The sequence below is a fragment of the Spea bombifrons genome, chromosome 4 (genome assembly GCF_027358695.1).
Source record: "Spea bombifrons isolate aSpeBom1 chromosome 4, aSpeBom1.2.pri, whole genome shotgun sequence".
NCBI lineage: Eukaryota > Metazoa > Chordata > Amphibia > Anura > Pelobatidae > Spea > Spea bombifrons.
The window spans coordinates 45,545,705-45,571,279 of record NC_071090.1 but is presented as its reverse complement, the minus strand read 5'-3'; the positions used below and the strand labels follow the sequence as shown (position 1 = coordinate 45,571,279).

Below are 25,575 nucleotides of genomic sequence, written 5' to 3'. Positions count from 1 at the left end.
CACGTAAAATCTTTCAAATTCTGAGAAAATAAATAAATTAGAAAATTCTACCATAGCTTACATTGGACATACAAGGTCAAATGCACAAACGCCACACAAACAATCTAAGTGGAACTTTTATTTTGTACACAATAATGTAAAGTATATTATGATGACAATACACCATCATTGCTCTAAAGCCAATATAAAAGTCCATACATATTCTGCAGTTTACATTATTTAATATATCAAACTCACTGCTTGTCATTGTTTAACCAAATGATCTTTAACTAGTTCTCGTCAATTTGATGCATTCTAGAAGAATACAACATTGCAAGGCATTAAAAATTAAATAATTTTTCATTTATGTTTAGGGATTAAAAAAGAATATTAATGTTTAAATTAAAAGACAAATTAGTTTATTTTTTCACTTTAAAGTTGCTACTTCAACTTTTGTTAGAGAAAGTGTTTTAGAAATACAATAGCTTTATTTTTAGACTAAACTCACTTTTTAGTGCAGAGCAGCTTTTTATTGGCTAATTTGACATTAAAGTCTCCCAGAGCCAATAAGCCGATGGTAGGCCATTATTCTGCTCAAATATCTGTATTCCTTATAAAATACACAAAAAAACAGTCAAAGACTGTTAACTCGCCTTGAAAATAAGTAATGTTGGATACAGGTGTTTAAGGAAACTGACATGAATTTATGTTAGGAATATATTAAATTTCAGAACCACTGAAAGAAGGAACGTATGTAATAATCTTAACTACTATGGTTATGTGTTCTGTATTATGTCAGTGTACAACAAAGCTAATAAGATTCAGGCCACTTATCTCAAACGGTTTTAAACAATACTTTAACGTCCAACAGGTTCATGAACTTTGTGTAATGTAAAAGTTTTCAGATGTGACCGTTCACCAGATATAATTGGATTCGGGTGGAACTTGTCTGTCTTCAGTCCTTTTAGGTGAAGGAGTATGTTGTCTGTGTTTGGTGGCTGCAGGCCGGAAAGCATTCATAATGTGGGCTCCATACCCTAAAAAAAGTTAAAGAAATTAAAAAATATATATATATTTTAAGTTATCCACATCATACAATGCTCGAGTCGCCTTATGGAACATCTGCCAATGCCAACGGCTAGCACACTTACCCTATAAAGTATTAAAAAAATGCATGGAATAAGCATGCATATAAAACAGCTTTTCATACAGAAGCATAGGAATGAATACAAAAACATTAAATCCCAAAACGTATCTAAGAACTCTATTCTCCATGTTCTATGCCTAGAGGAGCCATATACTTCAAAATGCAAACTCAGCACTTGCTCGGCTCAATCCTCCTTTTTCCTTGGTACAGGAGTCATCATGGTGTCAAAGGGTTGTAGCTTCCACACATACATATCCCATGCATTTATCAACACCCTCCTCCCACTTCTACATACGGGCTACCAACTATTAATTTTTAGGCAACAGGAGAACGTCGACACCTAGTGGCTCCTGGCCTTTTCATGCAGTTTTCCTCTATTGATATTTATTTAAATTAGTAACACTGATGCCTTTGTACTAAAAAGCACCATTTAAATTCAGCTGGTAGACAATGGTTCATGTTTAATTGTATACACTGCCAAATGGTTCAGGTCAAACTCTATTCCGAAAGTAAATTCAACTCATCTAAACCCTAATAAATTTACAGTGACCAAGTGTCCTTTAATAACACAACTACATATTAAGTGCCATCTTTGATGTGAGAGAATATTTATTTCAACAGTAATGAAAACTATTTAAAAAATAGAAGACCATTTCAAACTGCAAAAACACACACGGTGCAATATACCAGTATTGTGTGTAATTTTCTGAATGTATTGTATGATGAAGATATACAAGGTAATGAATAATAGTTCCTGGTACAATGCAGTTAACAATTTGTATGTGATGAATAGCTGAACAAAACATTCATTCACAGAAATATATTAAAATGGATTATATATTATTTGAATGTTTCAATAGGTCACATAGCTCTAAATACGTAGAAATAAAATATATATGACCAATTATGTAGGGCTGTTAAAGGACCTCTATTCCTGATACAAATACATTTACGTACTCGGTTGCTCTGAAATGGTAATGCAACTATCCTATAACAGTCTAATGAAAAGTGTCTCTGTGCAATGTTATTATCAGAGGAGAACTCATGCCCCAGGATGTTTGATGTATAATTAATGAGTGTTCTTTGACGTATCCCAGGCTTAATAAACTGTATTTTTCTCTTTTCCAGCAATCCTTTATTTTGAAATTCCCTGGTTTAGTAGGGTTGCTGGCTGCCAACATTTGAACTGAAATGGTGTACTTCCAGCGCTGAAAGTTTTGGCTCTTAGAAAGTGGAATTCTTGTTATGTTATTGCTGTGTGTATATTATGGCTCTTATACCATGTCACTGTTTGTTCAGTATACTAACAGAGTCAGTAAACAGCTCTGTACAGGGCAGGAATACATAAGTTTAGACGTCTTTGAAGATTTGTCACACTTCATAATAGCACCTATCATTATCTGCCAGCAGCGTAAGATTAAAAGCTTGGATTGGCAAGAGACCAAAACTTCTCTGCCAGTTTAAACTCCAGTGGTGGTCCGACGTCTGTTATACTGGACTCAAGGAAAAAAGGACCCTAACCCTGTAGACCAATGTACTATTAGTGTTATCCAGGTAGCAGTCAAGCTCTCAAACTACCAAACTTTAATGATCAAACCTAAAGGGACAGGACAATATTAAATCACTTAAATGATACTAAAAAGCAAAAGACTAGGTCAGGGCTAGACAAATTAGTGTCGATGTTAGGAACCAGACAGACTAATCTGAGAGCTAGCGAGAAAGAGGTACACCCATAAAGAAATCAATTTCAAACAGGACAAAATAGTTTAGGAGCCTGAGCTAAAAAATCTAGGAGCCATGGTTATCTGTCTCCTGAGATTTGTGAAGCCCTCAAATAGTTTATATTGTAGCGTGATCATACATTATTCTTCAGAAATAAAAGGCACACAATGTAGCATTAACATTTGGTTTGTGCTATATTTATTATCTATTAAGTTTGATACTAATGATAAATGCACAACTACAGAGATTTTAAGGGAACAGTCAGTTTTCTATGGTTGTGTGGGCAGCCCAATGATCTCCTTTTGCACATGGAGGATGTAAAGCCAATTAAAAGAATGAACCTCAAGTACATTTTCAAACAGAGCTAAATGATGCAAGCAAACAAGAGAAACTCTGATATCAGGGACATTATCAGGGAAATTATGACATAAATACTGTACATTTCAGATGTTCCAAGGTAGTGATATTGAACATTTTGGGCCCAACTTTCTGCATGAAACCAAATTGCAGACATCAAAGTGCCAACACTTACATACAAGCATACACACACTTACATACATCACACAACTTGACAGATATAGTTTATTTTGGCAAGGCATTCTTTTCTCTTATATGAGGGAAGACAAGGGCAGTGACAGCAGCACATTGGTTCCATGCTGTTTAATCTAAATGTATATACTGTAAATATACTTCGTTAAAACAGGATGGATGCAAGGTGCTTGGTGACATTTAGTGGTTAGTGAGGACAGAGAGAAAGATGACATCTTAAATACTTTTTTCTTCTGTTTATACCAAGGAAGAACCAATGACGGAGCCCCTGTTGGCTAATTTTAAGGAACCATTACAGCAAACATGGTATTGGCTGACACAAGAAAAAGTGCTCAAGCAATTTAATACTGTTAAGGTAGACAAGGCCCCTGGACTGGATGGTATACACCCAAGGGTACTTAAGGAGTTTAACCTAATTCCGGCCCAACCATTATTACTAATCTTTAGGGATTCTTTCAGTTCAAGCATAGTTCCATTAGATTGGTGCAAGGCAGATGTTGTGCCCATATTTAAAAAGGGATCAAAATCTCAACCGGGCAATTACAGGCCAGTAAGCTTAACATCGAAGGGTTACATTCAAGATCATATCTTGATCCATAATCCAATTAGTAGAAGTCAACATGGATTTGTGAAAGACCGGTCTTGTCAAACCAACCTATTAGCATTCTATGAAGAAGTTAGTAAAAATATAGACCTGGGGGTGGCTGTAGATGTGATTTATCTGGACTTTGCTAAGGCATTTGATACGGTTCCGCATAAAAGGCTACTCTACAAATTAACAGAAATAGGCTTAGGGGCAAATATCTGTATTTGGATCGGAAACTGGCTAAAAGATAGAATGCAGAGGGTTGTTGTGAATGGATGTTTCTCAGCCTGTACGCAGGTATTAAGTGGGGTGCCTCAGGGGTCTGTCCTGGGTCCTCTTCTTTTTAATTTATTTATAAAATGATCTCCCAGGCTGCATTGAGAGCCATGTCACAGTTTTTGCTGATGACACAAATTAGGCCGGGTAATTCAGACTAATCTTGATGTTTCTTCATTGCAGGAAGATTTAGACAGAGTTGGGGACTGGGCGTGCAAGTGGCAGATGAGGTTGAATATAGAGAAATGCAAAGTTATGCATTATGGTAAAAAATTATAAAAATGCAACCTATTCTTTAAAAGGAATTTCCTTGGGGGAAACTACCAATGAGAAGGATTTAGGAATAATGGTAGACAACAGACTTGACAACAGTGTGCAAAAATAAAACGAGGTATTGATTCACAGGAGGGGGATATTATCTTGCCTCTTAACAGGTCCTCACCTTGAATATGTGGTACATTTCTGGGCACCAGTCCTTAAAAAGAAATTATGGAACTAGAAAAAGTGCAAAGGAGGGCTACAAAAAGGGGATTGGAAGATACTAGTTGAAGAGAGACAAAAAAAAAGTTAAAATGATATACACTGGAAAAATGGCATCTTAGAGGGGATAACATTATATAAATATCTGCAGGACCAATATGAAGAGCTCTTCGGTGACCTGTTCATTAACAGAAATGTAGGAACAAGAGGTCACCCTCTGAGACTGGAAGAGCGGAGATTTCATAGACAACAAAGGAAGGGATTCTTTACAGTGAGGACAATAAAGGTATGGAATACTAGAAAAGCATGTCATACAGGGCTATAAATAGAATTAATATTTTAGAGCTTTTTGATTCAAGGAGAAATCCGATTGCCTTTTGGAGTCAAGAAGGAATCCCCCCCCTCCCCAATGGCAGAATTCGAAGTTAATTCGGGGGTTTTTTTGCCTTCTTTTGGATCAAGAGTGGAAAGGTTAAGTAGAAGGGTTGAACTAGATGGATTTAGATCTTTTTTCAACCTCATGTACTATATACTATGTAACTATGACTTCTCAGATGGAACCCATGTGCTGCTGCTGCCACCATCTCTCAGCTTTCTCATTATCTTCCTCTTCTCTCTCCCCCCATATCTTTCTCTTGTATCTCTCCATTTTCTTACAATATCTCCCCAATTCTTAACTTCCTTAATTCCTGTGATTTAAGCGCTGGGATATGACATAATATTTTTTCACTCAGCATCAATAGATGGCACGCTTTGTGAGGGAGTATTCAAACAGATCTCCTTTTAATTTTTAAATGAAAAAAAATTAACCAGTCAGTCGGCAACCTGGCCGCGTACCACAAAAGATGCTTTGGCGTGACGATTGTGGCATGAATGCCATAGGTTCGCCAACATTTGGTTAATATGGAAGTGTATAAACTCTTATACCTCTTATTGGACTGCAAAAATAGAGAGGAGAAAGACTTGTGTAAGTTGGTCTCATGCCAATAGAAACAAGAAACAAATAAAATTAATTTTATATTAGGAGGAAAAGCTGTTATGTGTCTACATATAATAGGAGATAAAGCATTATGTTGGCTTACTTTTGTTACAGTATTTTCCACTCCATCCTTCTTTGCACTGGCATTTGTTGGGTTCGGTGCAGGTGCCATGTGCTCCGCATGCAGGTTCACAAACAGCTAGAGGGAAACAAGGTACATTTATACTGAACCATTATTACCATAATATTATATTGAATAATCCTTATACATTTGGCTTTCTTAATAGAACAATGTGTAAAAATTACACCCCAGTGAATTAGAACAGCAAAGACAACAGGAAACCTATGGCACATGCTGTTTGGTTTGTGTCAGCAAATAAGTACTTTCCAATTTAGAGCCATATATTTTTCCTAATACAGCATTATCTTGTAACCTTTTATATCTATGAAATAGAGTCCAGTACTTCATAAAGTGGTAGCATCAACCTTGTAATATACCGATCCTGACAGATTTGTTCTATAGTCTATACTGGTTATGTGGGTCTACATGGATAGTAAGGTATTTACTCAACATATTCCATGTGAAGAATACAGTTTGGTTTTAGCCAGTTAATGTTAACATGTCAAACACAGAAAAATGTCAGTATTCTGAGACTGGTGAGCAGTTTTTAGTGTATTTTAAATTAATTAAAAAATTATCTTCCATGGATCTCATTAGGCAAAGGGTATTATACATATATAGCCCTCTATCTTCCACATAGATCTTCTTATTTCAGCACCAGGTACAAAATTAATTACAACAGCTTAAAATATACTACACAAACAGTAAATCATAAAAGAAGAGATGAGCTGTGTGATGGGAAATACATGCTAAGAAAGGTAGCATGTGTAGATTTGATATGTGAATTCTTAAATTCTACCACGTTAAAAAATGTCAAAATAATATACAAAAAAGTTTGTTATATTCTTCATGTAATGGTCCCATTTTAGCTGACTAATATGCAGAGACCATATGAATGAATACTTACGTTTTGAGCACAGATCCCCTTGGTAGCCCTTGGAACACTTGCACTTATTCCTACCACTGCATTTCCCTCCATTTCTGCACGGCTGGTGGCATTTACCTAAGGAAATCCACAGACATTTCCACTCTTAGTTTCCTTTGCACGTCACTGCAAAGTCACCAAAGCAACAGTTTAAAGAAATTGTTATATAAACATTACGATAAACACCAGTCATTTTTATCCTTTAAGGTAACTGGGAAATCCTTTCAGACTCGGCTATTTACTTCCAAGAATTTATTTTAATTTCTTTGAACTTTGACTGGTAACATGCGCCAGGCATGCTTTGTATACAAAGTTTATTTTTTTTCCTCCAAAATACACTCCTCACATTCTGCAGCCTGAATTTTGCCTGAAGATAATTATTTCTGCATGTCTTATTTTTCTTGCAAACTGGGAACTTCTCCATCCAAATAAGGAATGTATTTTTTGAGTCACAATAATATCTACCACCCAGGGGAAAGATTTATCCTCAATTAATGCAATACGTATGACCACAAATCTGTTACAGATAAATACTTGCTTTGGTCTCTTCCCTTCTTCCTGTAAGGTGCCCCTTAGATCAATGGAAGCCCTAAGTAGCTGTTGAATCTGATTTTATGGTAGTGTCACCTCTGTTACTACCTCTTGTATTTGTCACTAACTCTGTACCTTAGTCTTCGTTGGTATATAATGAGGTAATATGGATTTTCTGAGTAACCTTCGTCAACTTAAATCATATATAAGGCAAACAAAATTTATGTTAAAGGGTGATGATAGGTAAAGAGCATGCCACAAATACACTGTTTTACCCATATTCCCACTACAGAATCACAATGATAAAATATTCTATTGCCCCGCCCCAGTTTGTTAGGAGGTTCAATTTCCACCACAAAAGCAGCAAAGCACCGCCAAAAGTTCAATCCAATGTGATCACAACTCCTATGGACAACTCTAAGTAGCCATGGATGCTGGAGCTAGGGCAGTGTGGGACAAAAAAGTGAATTTATTATTGAAAGCCCCCAACACCAATTGCAGGGGTATGGTGGAAGCTTCTTAGCATGCATTATTTACAACACCTGTAATATCATGATCATTTTAAATTAGCTCCTAAGAAAACTGCATTCTCCTATGAGCCCAAAAATTTTAGTGTTATACATAAAAAACAGATGTGAGAAGTGATTATCTTGTAACAATCCCTAAATCATATTGGTCTTGACAGGGAAAATGATAATAACGTCGTTGACTTTACTCATTATACTTTAACCCCTTAAGGACAATGGGCGGTCCCTAAACCCATTGAAAACAATACATGTACGGGCTTTGTCATTAAGGGGTTAATATCATATAACCATGTAATATAAGAACTATGGCACTTACTGATTTCACACTGATCTCCTTCAAAGCCTGATGGGCAGATGCACTTCCCCGGGTAGAAGCAGGTTCCCCCATTCAGACAAGTTGTTGTGCAGTTTGCTGAAAAATAAATAAATAATTGATAAATATTAAGATGCGAGACTTTACATTTTCCATTTGATCATGTTTTCAGTAACAAACTACAAGTATTCCAAAATAACTACAAATTGTCAGCAATAGTTTGGATACAAAACTAGAGAAGAACATAAACTAGTGCAAGTAGTGTAAGATTATTATTATTATTATCTTTTTATGAAACAATTATTGAAAAATACAAATATATAAAAAAAACTAATAAAACGTTCAATATGTAACAAAGAAAAAAGAAAGAAGAGTAGAGGTAAAGGACAATTCTTTTTTTATATGTATCTTCATCTAAGGTAAGATTTTTAGTTTTAGTTAGGGTTCATCATTGTGAGTTAACTTGTTAATCCACTTCCCATAATTATCTTGTAGTTCGTGATTTACTTATTTTTTTACTTGTTCCAATGATACAATTTTATTTCCAATGTCTATCAATTATTATTATTATAGTAGCATATAACCAAATCTTATTTTAGGCCATAAGAGTTAGGCTATTTGTATTTAAATACTAAATACCAAACCAGAATTCCTTGATTTTTTATAAAATTCCACCAGATATGTAGGTTGTCTCCTTTGCAAATCTCACATCTCAAAACACAACAAAGATGAATGAGGAAACTTTTTTTTTTATTCTAATTGGCACATTGGTACCATCTGTTTAATATTTTGTAAAATGTTTCTAACAAATTTAGGGAAAGTGTATGTTTTCGCACCCTATTTATTGCATTTATCCATTCCTCAGTAACAATTGCTTCTCCTATTTCTCTCTTCTATTTTAATAAAGCAAAATGATTAGTTCATTAAGTTAATAAAGTACATTTCCAGGTCAGAAGTGAAAAGCAGATAAACAAATTCCGAAATATTCTCCAGCTATCTATAGTCCTTTGAATAAATTAATTTAACTCCTTAAATAAAATGGAATAGACGATTTGTATATAGCTAATAGCCCATTAAAGATTCATTGCTAAAGTTCAAATAATAATATAATAATTCATTCCCTTTCTCGTTATGTGGATTACAGTATTGAGAAATGGAGAAAAAAAGGCAAGGTAAGAAAAGACAAGGGGTACAGGACAGGCAAGAGGTGAGGAGAACAAGGGTAGGACAAAAACAAAAGTATTCCCAGCAAAAAGCTTGAGTTTAATCGCTTAATAAAGAATGGTATAGTCAAGTTCTTGTCCACAGCTTAATGTGTTCCTTGCCGGTTTTCTAAAAGGCAGCGGATTCCATTAGTTAAATGCTTCATTCTTTTCTTTCCTTTCTTTTCCAGTCGATACACCGAAGGGAAGTTTCTTTCAGTCGGTTCCCCCACAAATCCTACAACTCTATGCCTCTCTCGCTTGCGGGATTTCTCACCGCATTTTAGCAGGTTCATTGCCCTGTTGGTGCCTTCCGCCTCTGATCACTCCATCTTCTTCATGGGTAAAGTGATCACCTTGGCTTCTACATTTTTCGAACACGTCTTTCCTCCCCCTCAGACAGTTGGATAGACAGTTATGGATCCGTAGAGGATTTCCATAAAAGGTCTGTAGATCATTGAATCAAACAGGCCTTCGCTTTGTGCTCTCCATCTCATGTGCGAACTCCACCATCCTCAAAGCACGTACAGCATGTTACATCATCACGTCATTGCCTCTCCCAATATTATTTATATAGCGCCAACAATGTATGCAGTGCTTCTTACAGTACATACATTCAAAGGGTATGACAAAATTAGAATTGACAGACTACAACAAATCGATACATTAGGCAGAGAGGGTCCCTCTCGCAAGCTTACAATCTAGAGGGAATGGGGTGAGGAGAAACACAAGGTATGGAGAAAGGGGAGAGGTAGTTTGGGGTGGTACCTTTATCGCAGTTGATGCCATAATAGCCAGGTGGACAGATGCACAATCCAGGAGTAACACACAGTCCTCCATTCATACACCGTGGCATGCAGAGAGCTATGGCAAAAATAAAGGAACATCAAAAAACAATCCGGGTTTAATAAGCAGCTTATTCACACACTAAGTGATTGATTTATTAAAATGTTATAATAATGGAGACAAACATAAAGAGAAGATTGGTTAACTCTATTTAAGTGTCGTCATTTTCTACTTTTTTCTTCAATTATGTAACTACCTGAATGAATACTTTGGTGGTCGAAAAGCACTTCTGAATGGCAGGGATCTATGACTTATCCAAGCCTGTGCCAGTCTCTGAAGAGTTAAATGGTGTCAGATGGGGATAAGACTGGGCCATATTTTAATTCAATCCAGTTTGCCTTACCATTAGTGAGGAAAAGAACTAGTACACAGTAATGACAATTGTGTGGTTCCCGTAATTATGGGGGAGGTATTGAATTTAGAGACTAAATGATAGGCTTGCTGTCCTACCTTATAAGGTTCTAGAGCAGTGGTCATTGGTAGATTGTATCAGATGTGACACATGCAAAACACGCAAAGCTACATTTCTCCACCCAAACACTGGCCGCATGCAAAACAAGCTTTAGGCCAGTTCTTTTTAGCTTTTATTTAATTCAACTTGAACCAACCAAAGTATAAAAGAACATATTTTCGTTTGTGTTAGACAAACCACAATGTCTGAGAAAGATCCAGAAATGCCCTTTACGGATAGAGATGGTGGGGCTTACAATTAAGGAAGGGAGGATGGCTATTATAGGAAAAGGCAATTTTACTAACTAGTTTTATTCGATATGCAGGAGATATTTCCATGTCTTTTTATAAAAAAAAACAGTGTACCTGGCATGGCCTGACCTTGACCAAACAGCACCCCAGACAGGAAGCTCCTTAGCAAAGTATATTTTGCATTACATTTTAGGCGCATATCCCCACGCATTGTAGAGGCTTCTGGTGCCCCCCCAGTCGGGTAACAGACTGACTGCACAGTTTCAGGCACATGTACAAATTTCCTAATTGGAAAATGTCTCAAAACAGAATTTAAGCTCAGTCCAATATTTTCCAGACAGTTTATGCTGTGTCTCAATCCTCATTAGTGCCACTTCTGGATCGAGGGCACAGGCACAGATATAATTTAAGTGGAAGCACTCAACACAAATGTATGTTCCCTCTGCTTTAGTGCACAGCTCATAATATTAAAGTGGAAATGGTGCAGCTTTTAGCACAGCTTAATTCACCTTTTAGGAATAAAATCCAGTTTACAGTAGTATTAATAAACAGGGACTGGATGTTTTATTTCTCTCATATTCTCAGTGTGGAGCAGGACCTTACCTTTCTCACAGTGCGGTCCATAAAATCCATCAGGACATTCACAGACGTGCCTATCATTACAGAAACCTCCATTCCTGCATCCTCCTGGACATTTAGCTTGAAAGAAAAGAAAAAACTTTAGTTCTTAACATATGAAATACAGTCAAATAAAATAATATTTTGCTAGTACAAACGTTTGAGGTGCAGGGAAGCACTGGAACATATTTAGTAAGTCAATAGGACCTTGTGTTAAACATTGGCCTTTTACAGAACAGGTTAATTAACGCTGGGGAAGCATTTCCATTAACTGTATCACTTCAGTCACACACACACTTCAGTATCTAGCTCCCCTCTTGGGCTGCGAATTGCATTAAGCTATGACTGTGCGAAGCTATGGGACTGCAAGGATGCGGTCATACAGAGGTCTGTTTCACAGACTGTTGGTTTTCACACTGGACCACCAAGCTAGCAAAGGGAGACATTTGTCACAAATAGGATGATGTTGGACAAAATACTGTAAGGATGAGAAATTGCATGGTTCTGGGGCAGATAGAGATGACTTGTTGTTCATTTTTCATCTCCTCAAAATGATTGTGAAGTGTCTTCCAAAGATCCAGAGTCCACATCTTTGGTCCCTCATAATTAAAAGTGAAATACTAGGCTAGCAAACATGATAAAAATGTTATAGTTTTTGCTTACCTTGCTGACATGTCTTGAAAAAGATGGCATTTTGAGGAGTCTGGAGTATCACATTGCCCTCTGAATTCATCACAATCACATTCACCTCAAAGGCTGCAACACCATCCTGATTGCCAAGGCATGGAAACCCCACTTGTACAACTAGAAAAGAAAATATGAAACTGCTAAAATAATGTCAGTTTGTGAAAGTATCAAAAAGCAAAAAAGGAGAAAACATACTGTATACATCTATGCTAATAATCATATCTCTAATGTTTAGTACTAGAAAATATAGGCTTGACAATGTAATGTATTTGGACTACCAAAAGATACCCTGGCTTATTTTTCTTTCCATGAAAATAAAATTTTAAAAAAACATTTAAAGTAAAAAAATACAACCCACAGATATGTGAACTAGTCATGTTACCATATACACTATAGTTATGTCTAAAAAGATATTAGCAGAATTCCTCACCAGTATCAGTAACATGAACATTAACAGGGTCACAAGATGCTTTTAATCATATAAATGATTGCAGAACGTGTGTCCAATAAGCATGAGGGCAAGTTTGGACAGCTACAGATTAAAAGAAGCCATGAGACATACTAGGCAAATGACCAATGACCCACTAAGCTAACATATAGCTTACAGATATGTTTTTCATTGAAGCCACATAAAACCTAGAACCACTCTCTAGTGATGCTTGAAGGATTAAAAATAGAGAAAATGTTTTTCCTTCCAGAGATCAGTAAGTTATGGGGTTTATGTAGAAAAAATGATTGTGGTGCAAAATCTAATAAGTGGTTTTATCACCATAGTAACTGGCCAGGACTATGTTCAGCATCTGCAGGGCCCTTTTGTCCTTAGGGAAGGACATGCAATACTCCTGTTCTCCCGTACATTTGTGGTCTCTGCTTCACTAAGAGAAGCAGAGACATGGGATATAGTATGCTTCACTCAGAGATGCAGAGACAGCAAGCATCTTAAGTGAGGGACCTGGGACAGGAGTACTGCTTGCCCAGTCTTGGTGATTGTACCACTCAACTGGTTGCTATGATAAGTCTAGCAACTTGTTCTGCATAATTCCCTGTAGTTTGCTTTATTGATCCATTTCTCAATATAAAAAGCTGTATTTCATTCAGAAACAGCTCTTGTTTCGTTTCTCATGTTCTGCTAGCTCTGCACCCATATGCACAAGAATTGTGAGCACATGCTACCAATGAATTTGCTTCTGGTAGAGGGATTCAAAATTGAACCCAGCGGGCACCCTGGCCTTCTAAGTAGGGTGATGGGCCATCACAATGAACACAAGTGTGACTTCAGCTCCATGAAAGAATCTGCAGTGAAGGAGAGGACAGATGACTGTTAGATGAAAGCAAATTAAACAGTGTTCTAGAACTGTTCCTTCCTGTGTACTAACGTAATGCCTTCCAAGACAACAACTTGCATTTTCTCCTGTGTAAGTATTGTACGACTAGGATAATTAATAAGTGTAAAACAAATGCTTGACTTATAGTAGAATTTCTTGTTTTTAACAAGCTGGAAAACAAATTAATTCTCTAATTAAGGTATTTTTGGGCCCATACACGCTGCTATTTTGTTATATTAATAAGCGTGTTAATTAAATTGCATATTTCTCTGATGAGGTCACATAGCGATTCTCTTTCCTGGGTTGGAGCACCAGTGTCAGCATAGCTTAACTCCACGTACACTTATACACGCACACCTCTTCATGTTTGCTCACATTAGGAATATAAATTTGGCTGTTCAATGATGGGTACTGTGCAGGCCTTTTAAAATTGGCTCCGATCTGACCGTAGCTGTTAATAATGTTTGTAATGTTTGATTACCAACATGTTCCAGGACACATGCACTTAGATCTAAAAGAAAATCATCAAACAAAAGCATAGCTCAATTTGAGCGCTTAATTAACATAAATAATTCCCTTTCTAATCCAAGGTAGTAAACTAGCAAATCCAGTGCAATAAGCATAGGTTTTCGCCAACCTTTAACACTTTCCACTCCCAGCAGTTCGTCTTACATTCTGCCTGTCTGTTCTGAGATCTGCTACTTAAAGCCTCAGCAGCTGCTAATAAGGCCACGTGATGGAGTACAGGCTATGGAGGATTCTGGGTCGCAAATACCTTCCTTCTACTATTCTCCCATAGACTCTGTCACAATATATATATATATATATATATATATATATATAAATAATCTCAGTGTGGCAGCTGCAGTTTAATGTTGATAAACGTAAAATAATGCACTTGGGATGTAAAAATCTGTCAGTGACAACATTGGAGAGGGACTTAGGAGTAATTAATTATTATATCCATCTCCAGAAGGATATTGACATAATGGAGAGAGTTCAGAGGAGGACTACAAAAAAATGGCAAGTGGTTCGCAAGATAGAAAAATCAGGAAAGACTATGGGATCTTAACATGTATAGCTTGGAGGAAAGAAGAGATAGGGGAGATGTAATAGAATCATCACCTTATAAATATATTCGGTAATTTTGTTGTGCCATATGTAAATGCTATACAGCAAGTTAAGTTTTAGTAGAAGGAAGTAAGCAGAGTTATTAAACAATCTAGTGCCTGGGAAGGTTATGGTAAAATGCAGACCATGCACTTATATCTGGTTTGCTGAACAATAAACTGAAAGTTTGGTGGAACCAACCTGAGCTTTTGTGTGGCACAGTTCCCAGTAAAGGTATATTTACAGTGGGGTCAGCCATGATTCCTTTATCCAGGGAGCGTAGAGATAGGAACTCATAGAAATACTCTGCCTGTAATACAAAACATAGGTGTGATGCTACAGGGTATACTGCAGTTTTGTATTATTGAGGAAGCATTGAGAACAAAAAATAAAATATTTTTGTTAGAAAAATAGGACACTATAAGTGTGTGCACTGCGTTTACATACGTACAAAAAAAACTTTCAGACAACACTAGGTCTAAATTCTAAATGCAAATGTTATGGCAGCTGCCAATAGGGAGCAGAGGTGATTGTGAGTGGCAGAACCAGACTATGAAGGTAGAAATGCAAAAAAAAGTAAGCTGTGTTGAGTAAGTAAGAGTTTGGGTGAGCATGTGTGTTAGAGCAATTGTGTGTATGTATGGTGTAAACGTGTGTTGGTGTTTGTATGTGTTCCAGGGGGCAGGGTTCCTGCCTTCCTCTGTCTCTTGGGATGTATGGTAACCATCTCCTTGGCTGCCTTTTTTTGTGGCTGATCCCATTGGGCACATGTGTATTTAAGGGTACATATCTGGTAACACAGTTTATAAAGTATAAAAGGATTGCTTTCACAAGATTACTCTGGGCCATGGAATTAAAATTTTGTATAAACACAAATAAAACTTGTAACTAGGTACATATGTGATTGGATTGGAGACCACCGTGTATATCCATATCAGACTTAAAATTACACACCAACCTTAAAATAAGGTTTCTTTTTAACCAAAATAAAAACTCTTGATTTGAATTATACATAGATCAAGAATCTCAGTAAAATGTTCCTGTCTAAACAAGCCGTGCTTCCTTTAATATGAAAATTATATGTTTAATGAATCCAGTAAATACTGGAGGGAAGAGAAAGTCTTTGTTGTTTCATTTATACTCTTGTTATTTTTGTCCTAAGCGTTAATTAAGGCTTTCGTTTTAAAATAGATTGTGCTCTGTTTTTGTAACAGATTTTCGTGTTTAATAAGCAGACGGCATTGCTGGGCATCAGTACAACTATTTGAAATAGGTTAGCAGCATAGGTCAACTGCATGGTGGGCCTGGTTTTGATGCGGGATATCTACTTCCATAATCGCTCCCATAATCAATAAGAAGTAGAAATGAATATATTTATTTTATCATTTTTATCCTCGGCTACTTGAGACTAGTCACAAACATCCAACTCTTTGATATTTTATTGCATCTGCATTTGACCTTATACTTTTGTTTTTGAATTGTATTCACTAAAACTCATCTTCAATACGTGAGCATCGCCTGGAAGAAGGGTTGTGCTGGTCCAGTGTTGAGTAGTTAAATCAAAGTCAAAAAAGTTCCCCCAAAAGTTCCCTGTGCGTTATGAAGGTCCAGCTCAGCCCTGGAGAAGCTCGTCATAATGCATAGAGAAGTTGGTGAGTTAAAATGCAGAACTCACCTGCACGCTTACAGGGTGCTATTATTTATTATTACGCAACAGCTACATCATATTCCACATTGCTCCGTCCGTATTTTCTTTAATGTGCTCATTAAAGAAGGAATTAAAATGACTGTGTTGACAACGAATCTCAAACTATTTCCATGTTTGCTAAAACGTAATTTGAATACGGTCTAAACATGTATTCACATTCAGCGAACCGAGTTCTCTTTTCCTAGCGTCATTTCCCAGCGATTGTTACTGGGTAGATTAAGTAGAAAACATTCCCAGCTTATAAGAGGGTTAATCCATGTCTTAAAGGGTAAAGCACATGGCTAACTGGTGCAGACTGATTTTGGACAGGTTTCAAGCTATTAAGCTTTTGTTCTTAAGAGGAGCTTTGATGTCTTGTATAGATCTCCCCGGGCACGCTAAAGACCAAATGCCTGATTATGTTCTAACGAAAACATAATCAATAGGGCAAACAAGTTAAAAGAGAGGAAAAATTAAACGCTTTTTGTAATGAATCCTTTATTGGCTGTTTATGCCTCATTTAACACATTTGTGAGACATGTTTGCAATAGAATCCTCTGTATGATGCAAACAGAAAAAGTTATCTGGTAACATAGCTTTCATGTACCAGCCATGAACTGCGGTCACAATAAGGCAAAGGTGAGACATTACATAACACAATAAATAGAATATAATATATGTACTGCAGAAGTCGGATTAGTTTTTTTTTATGTCAAAAAATAAGTTTGAATAAGAGTGCGGTATATTAAAAATAATGTATTTTTAAAAAATATATATAATGTATCCCTATAGCTTTTGTGGTAGGGGGTATTCTTCTTCCATCTGAATACTATTAGTTCTATAGACCACCAGTTCGGAAGTGGTGATTTATTTTCACAGGTTTTTTCAATGAAAAAAAATATATATTTTAGACATGAGATGCGCCATTTATTACAGTATGGCTGTGCACCTTTTTATTAAAATGTATATCTTGGGGGATTCTGGTACCAAACCTTTTATACATCTTACATGATTGTTTTCAACAATTTAAAACCTTTATAAATTTCTCCTGCTTAGTACTTTTCTTGCTTTACTAAAACAATACAGCTGGATTAACTCAAATGGTATTATGTTAAAAAAACAGTTACTCTCTATTGGGATAATATTGTTTTTTAGAGTGTTATATGAGCAGGCACCTAGGTGTAAACTCTGTAGGAAATGTAATAAAACCTAAATCATTACTTCTTTAAGTCACACTGCTTATTTTTTTATAATATAGATTATTTAAAGTGCATACATAAAAAATAATAACTGCTTGGAAATGTATTTAAGTTAAATTAAAACATACATACTGTCAAGGGATAAAATGTACCATTCATTGAAATCACAGGCAAAACAGGTGAAAAGTGAAAACATTTTGTTATTCTGTCCATTCAACAGTTTAAACATGAAGATTCAAAGAAAAACACTGACATTTTTCACACTTTAACTTTCGACCTCAAAGTAACATTTCTTCAGATATCACAGGTTAACAAATCATCAAACATATCATTTTACATTTTAAAGGGGTAATTGATGCTATTTTAATAGGGATCAGTATAGCAAACAGTGGCTTTAACAAGGAATATAATGTTGCTGTTTTTGAAGGTGAAAAGATATATGGAATTAAATACGACTTCCAAAATGGTCCAGATAGATTATATTATTCTTTTTCTTAACTTTAAACATCACGCACTGAGAGCTTGGTTTTTGTTTTTATTAACTTATTTAGATCTTTTGATTCACTCTGTATTGCACTTTCAATCACGTCGTGCAAATGTTGTTATTTCATTTTTTCTTTATTTTCCTTTCACTGATTACAGCACTTAGTGTAGCCATGAGGTACTCATTAAAGAGAGTGCTTGAAATTTTTTTTAAAAAAATGAGAAATTATTATATTATTAATCCATTAAAAAAAGGAAAACTGATAATGTAACATGTTATTGTCATTTTTTATTATTGTATACTATAAACATGAATGCATGTGACGACTTGCACATGGTAAAATCCAATGGAGTCCATTTAAAACTAATTGCATGTACTTTACCAAAGAAGAGGATGTTTATCGTGTGAAAAAATATAAAACAAAACATAAAAAAGATATAATAAAGTATACAAAGTAATAACAAATAAATACAAATGTAATGTGAGTCTTTGACAATCAGTAGATTCTTGTCTGTAAGTGCAGCTACCAGAAAGAGGTCAATCTTAAAGGAGGAGTTAATTGTCCCTGGCAGCCCAGTAAGAAGAATGCATTTTAAAGTTCTTTATAAGTAAATCAAAATGTATTCTTTGACAAAAATATGGAATAAAGTATAACATAGCACTTGTGGTAGAAGCTGCAGTTACAGAGCTGTAGTTGCCCTACTCATCTTTGGTGTGAAACATAGTGATGGTGCTGGTACTTCTATCAACATATGTACTGCATTTTTATCTCTCTTACTCTCTCTTATATAGGGAGAGATTTATATAAGTACTAACTGGTCTGTCTTACCAAAGCCCCTTTAGTATAGCAATACTTGCATTAAATAAAGAAAAGTGAATGGCGGGTTCTCTAGAGGCTACTACTACTGCAGTTTATAAACAAGGGCATTACAAAGTCCAGGTCCACTGCTGTGAATACATGTCTTAACATGAGTGTATTAAAATGTAATGCTCATACTATATACAACATTTACTGCATATTAGGAGCAGGAGATTATAAATACTTTTGGTTTTCCAATGTGCATATTTTTGCATTGGTATCTGCTGATTGGTGTCCCACAGAAGGGTGGCCAGTGTCACTATGCTAAGGATGCTAAGAAATAATGCAATCTACTAGAAGCTTCTAATTAAAAAGTACATATTTTTCTAAAGTATATCCAATTTAAAAGCAATCAAGGTCATCCTGTCCTGTACATGTAGGAAACTGAAGGATTTCACCTTGCTACAGCTTGCAACAAATATCTATGATAATGTAGCTTATTTTATTAGCTATCTTGGATCCTTAGCTTATTTTTCCCCCTCAATCTTCTCAACGCAAAAGTTGCTAAACAAAGATAAGAAGTTATGAACAAAGATATGAAATCAATATGAATATGGAGGAAAGAAGGGAGAGGTGATAGAAATGTTTTAATACATAATGGGATTTTTACAAAGTCAGAGTCTAGAACTAGAGGACCAGAGCCTTAGATGTAATATAAGGAAGTTTTGATATACTCAGATGGTAGATACATGGAACAGCCTCCCATTAAAAGTAATAGGGCTAAACGATATTTTGAATCTGAGACAGGACCAAGGACTGATTAAGGCTTTACATCAGGAAGAATGGGCAGACTAGATGGGCCAAATGGTTTTTGATGGCTGTGAAATATATATATATATATATTTATTATAACCATGGGGGGGACACATTACAAAATACTATTTTGCATATTATGCAATTAATCATCAATTAATCTCCTCTCCCAGAATGACCTCCTTAATAGTGTATTCTAAAACAAAAGGTACCAGGTCTCTTTATTCCGGGCTTTCTCTTTTCACTGTTTGGGTTCCGTTCACCACTTGAAGAACAGACTTGAACCTCTAGTTGGGCTGAAGGGAATTAATGTGACACTGCCCCTAAATGAAACTGGCTAAACTCTGCTGAAAATCACCCCGACATCCACTTCAATATTCAATATGATCAGGACAGCAATGAACACCGGTGCAAACTGTCCCTTACGTAAATCATGATGTGACCCAAGCTAACATGAAAGTACTTCATACATTCAAGCTTTAAAATGGTATTTAATGAAAACAGTGGGGATTCTGCAGAACAGCAAAATACAGCCCTCCGTCACACATTTGCCATTTGTTTTCATGCACGTTTAGCTCAATATTTACTGTCGCCACTGAGGATAAAGGGAGTCCTATCTATCAAGAAGTGCTTGACCAAAGCGGCCCACTGGAGTGCCCCCTGGGTGTCTATTAATGTGTCACTCACTCTGCCAACAACGTTTGCTTTTATTTAATAGAGCAACATAAGCAGAAGGCAAGGTCGTAGAGGTGTCACAAGGTTTGGCCTACCTCGTTAGGCCTTGCTTTCAATTTTCCTTTACTGCCAAATAGTTTGGCACTGCAACAAGGATAGTCTGAGATAGGATCAGCTGAATACCTGTTTATGCTCTGTGAATAAAAGCATGTGTTAAATCTTTCTTCTTCTGCCATGCCTATATACTAGTGTTGGCAGTTATTTTTTAATTAAAGGGGAAAAAAGGAAAAAAATAAAAACTCTACTCCTGCATACTTAACTCAACTTTTGAACTAGTCTAACTTCATCAAGCTCCATTTGGTTAATATAATGGCTGTTGTAAGCCTTACTTTATATACATATGATAGAATTGTTACCTGGCACATGAAAAACAGCAATTATTACAGTTTAATGTATAATAAATGTAAATAATAATTAGCATTAATTTGAGATATTATTAAATAAGTATGTAACGTTACATCCTAAGACTGAAAAAAGCCCATTAAGTTCAACATATTATTATTACTAGTAGTGCCATACATTTTCTAACAATAATAGTTATAAATAGTGTGTCATGGTTGTGATTATTTTTCATTATTTACACTGCAAAAAACGCACGTTATTATAGAAAAAATAATACTATAAGATGGTTTCCTTATTGCATATAATGCTTTCCAAACACTGTATATTTACTTAAAAAATTAGAAAATACGTTCATTAATGCAATCCATTCCCAGAGCCCTTATTGTATTATCGTTACAGTGATCTTTGTACTTATTGTATATGCGTTATTTGATGAGCTATATGACAAATGATATTAGGGGCAGTGATGTGGGCAGCAGAGGCTGTGTATTTTACATTTATGCATTGTAAACTACTATGGAAACCAGATGTATCTTACAAGGTGCCTTGCATCTCATCTCCTTTGAGCACTAAAGCCTTTTTTGGCCAAACGTTGAGGCGTTTACCGCTGTTTTCTATCAGATACAACAGATGGCAGGCACATGCTTGCTCTACTAAATAAAGAGGGATCTCTGCAGCATTAGGCTTTGATCCTTGGTGGCATGTCTACAACACCAAGATGCAAAATACCACAGGAGGACAGGATCTCAATATTAAAGGCTGGAAGCCGCACTTTTGATATGTGAACTCTCTTCGAAAAAAAAAAAAAAAAGAAGTCATGCCCACAGAATGTAAACATATTGACATTCCAGTTCGGAAATTCAGCTACAGAGGTCAGAAAACAAGCTATTTCCTCCTGTTTGGTGACACGCTCCACATTGAAGGCATTGGTGGAAGTCCCTAGAGAGTGATTCCACAGAAGTAAAGTTACCTTCAAAGATAATCACAATTCTATTAGGAAAGAATGTGTGTATCACATAAAGCAATAGGAGGAATAATAAGAAAAAGCCACAGTATTTATATTCCATGAATGCACCGCTGACCCGCATTCAGGCAGCTGTTAAGTCCCTCTGACTTCTAAGGGAGCGTTTAAAATGGCACACGTCAGACTTTATTTTCATTTGATGAGAGTGGAACGGCCAAATAGTCGAATATAAGAAGAACTCCTGTTCCTAGAAGGGGGTAATATGTCTGGGTGCAGCTATCTGGGTGTCTGAGGTTGACATTAGCTTCTAAAAATATCCCGCTGCTCCTTAATCCTTTTAACCTTTCAGCGCCAGAACGGTAAGTAAAGCATTCTATTCCAATCTAACATCGAAGGATAACACATACTTGAATAAGCCAGCAGCACCCCAATGAGTTAAGTTATCTTCACCCCTATTTATGAATCAGGGCATGAGATTAATACTTTGTTTTGACTGCGCATGAATTAGTTAAATATACATGACATTTTTTTTTAATATTGTTCATAAATATTCTATGAAGATTGTATGCATGATATAAATACAGTTACTTTATAAGGACAGCTAGCTGTTTCCCTCCTCTAATTATTAGAATAGACAGATTAAGCAATATGTTGCCAGCTTTCAAAAAACTTGGAAATTTGATTTAAGATCTCTCTTGTATAGTTCAGTTTAACATGTCTCGTATAAAAGCAGTTCTTCCTTTTGAATAATTCCCCATTTAAACCAAGTTATTATAAAAGCATGCAGTATGATTAAAAAATATTTTGCAGTAAATTAAAGAAACTAGGTCATGGAAAACAGCGCAATGTGATGATTTCTAGATTTCTTTTTCCTACCATACTGGTTAAGCTATTAAATGCCTAAAAAAAACACCATTCTAACATATAACATTGAAGCGTTCAAAAGTGAATATAAAATACATTACATTTTAACATATTTTTTTAAATATTTCATTATTAAAAAAAGACACTGACAATGAAAACCGAATATTACTCTACCAGCCTAAGAGAAAATTGAGTTTTCAATTTTCTTTGGCCAACATAGACAAATATATAGTTACATAAGTAACCTCAGAGGTCTCTTTCCACCTGAAGAAGAGCTCTGAGGTCCCAAAACCCTTTTTCTTTGTTGGACTATTTAGACACACTATAAGCACAGCCTGACTGCCCACAGGTGGAAGGGTTCCTGGTCTTGAGAAATTTTTAATTTAAAAAAAAAGAATAACTCATAAAGCAATTAAGACTTTATGGGACTTGCAGCCTAACTTAACAATGACTCCACAAATCAAATACAAAATGTAACATTTCCCCATTTTTCCAACAACATTATTTTGAATGTATACATTTACACATACAAATACTGCATAAAGACAATGTCACTGCCATTATTCTGCAGCCCCATTTAAATCCCACATACCTGCCCTGTTGCCTGCCAAGTAAAATTCATGGAGTGGATGCTGACTGGTATAGCTGGCATTCTCTGTTGGGCTTTCCTAAAATCATGGGTAAATGGTGCCATTTTTCCTTCAGACACAATCAAGATATCTTCTTCAAAACCTGGTAAGCAAACGTGACAAGGATGAAAACACAGACACGTGGTGGAGTGGACCTGCACACTGCTGCTGCCCTTTTGTCAAAGCTCCAGTCCATCAGATGAGGACCTCACTAAACCCAGCGCAGTGACTGTGACTCTGGTGACATTCTAAGGGCAAAACAATCAGCCAAGTCACCTTTAGGAAGCCACCTAATGAAAAGACAGCACGGAACATGAATATACCTATTAACACTCTGGCTTGATGAGCATCAATCCACATGTACAGACTGTCCGGCTGCTGCTGCTGTTGCTGCTGTACAGCTTCAGTTTGGGATAATGCACAGGAGAGGATGCTCCAGATCTGTAGAGCCAGTGTGCAGGCTGCAGTTAGGGCCATCTTGCTCAGCCCTAATTCACTGTGTGCTTAGCCCCCTTCTGTCTGCGGACTGTTACAGCTAGTTTGTCCCGTGTGTGTGTGTTTTCTAAGCAGTGCTGTTAGCTGCTCTGATCTCACTCTGGGGGCTGGCTTCTGGCATTTTGGAGTCAATGAAGTAAGGAGAGGAGGGAGAGGAGTTTGTGATGTGGGGGAGGCGCCTGCTTACTAGTGAAAGCCTGGTACAGGGCACTGTGTTGCTGCAGAGCCCCCCAGAGCACCAGCAGACAGGCTGATCAGTGGCATGGACCACAGACTATAGTGAGATGCGTGATTCATTAGCAATATAATGGGTTAAAATCAGTATAATTATATAAACAGAAAACAAAATCAGGAAATTGCAGTATTTGGCAATTAAAACTGGGCAGATGTGTATAAAGTATCTCTGTGTTCCATTTAAAATAATCATAGTGGAGTTGAGGGATATTAAATCATTGTTGACATACCGTTAATTTAAGCATCAATTTATTAAAAATGATTCTTCTCTTACTCTGCACTGCGAGTGCTCATAGTGCAGACTATTAGAGTAATAGCTTGTACTATGAAAACTCAGCGCAGAGTAACAGAAGAATATTCTCATCTTCTAAACACAGTTCTTAACTTCTAACACTCACTGCAGAAAATGTGTTTTAAGTTGTTTACATAAAAATATTTTCTTCTTATTTGCCTTAATTGCATAAAAAATACAAATTGGTGAAAATGGTTCAGTAAAGCACTGTCCCATTGCTTAACCTCTGCCAATACCAGTTCAAAAGCAAAAATGTCCCATTCTTGGCCATTTGAAATGTTGGGGCAGAAGCAATTTGCATTAAAGATGCCCTTGGAGACCAAAGAACACTGTTGATGTCCTGGCTTTTTTATTCCCAGTCATTCTGCCTATAAGACATTTTGGTGTCTGTGTCCAAGGATGAAATGCTGCCCCCCCCCCACACACACACACACTCATCAAAACCATGCCCACAGCTACTTTGTTATATTATCGCTAATAAAGACACACAATTAACATACTCAGGCACACAGACACTCGCTCTAACACAACGAGTGCTAACACAACTAGACATACACACTCAGACATGTACCCACACATTAACATATACAGACACACGCTAACACACAGACATCCACACTAACAAACACACACTAACATACCCACACATACACAAACTAACATATTCAGGCACACACACGAACATACCCAGATACCAACACAAGTAGTAGACACACACTAACATACCCAGACAAACACTAACAAACACTCAAACCAACATACTCAGACACACACTAACATACCAGACACATACAGGTAAGCAGACAATTACTCACAATTTACCATGGAGAAGCTTCATGTTTGACTACTACGAGGTCATGCAACATGACGTTAAATGGCCCCCCACAAAAGAACATTCCTTAGGGCAGCCAGTTGGCAAGGTGTGGCACGTTCCCATGGACCCACTAGGACCCATGTGAGGGCAGGATCTGAATACTCCTTTAGAATAATATCCGAGTATGAGCATACCATGTAGTCAGTTGATGATCTCCAAAACTGCAAAAGTGTGCTCAGGAATCATGAAACTGTTTGTCAATCTGTACAGATTATAGAGTCATATCTCTTAATCTGCTTCCAGTCTGGTATTTATATATATCACTTTTTAAATGCTTATAGCTGATATTTTTAAGCTAAAATAGTTCTGGTTAGTGTCATATATGGTATCCAGGTCTGTTGGCTGTAGATCTGGGGGCATTGGTTTCCAATTAGTCACAATGATAATAGCATATAACGTAAATTCCACAATCACTTCAGGCATTTGAAGTATGAATCATTAAATAAAAAGGATCAAATAATATGAGTATAGTAGGTAATAAACCAATGTGCACAAAGCTCTTTTTTTCTTTGCTTGCCATAGGAGAAGGGGTGATGTTT

General features: G+C 36.4%; 1 protein-coding gene across 1 annotated transcript; it reads right to left on the bottom strand.

Annotated features, from left to right (window-relative positions):
* Positions 1–374: 374 nt before the first annotated feature.
* Positions 375–23,766, bottom strand: WIF1 (WNT inhibitory factor 1). The gene is made up of 10 exons (XM_053464605.1): positions 23,465–23,766; positions 23,105–23,244; positions 14,827–14,935; positions 12,167–12,307; positions 11,489–11,584; positions 10,106–10,201; positions 8,139–8,234; positions 6,747–6,842; positions 5,822–5,917; positions 375–1,016 (listed from the first exon to the last, which is right to left on the bottom strand). The coding sequence occupies exons 1-10, from the start codon at positions 23,616–23,618 to the stop codon at positions 895–897; spliced, it is 1,146 nt and encodes a 381-aa protein (XP_053320580.1). The 5' UTR covers positions 23,619–23,766; the 3' UTR covers positions 375–894.
* Positions 23,767–25,575: the final 1,809 nt, after the last annotated feature.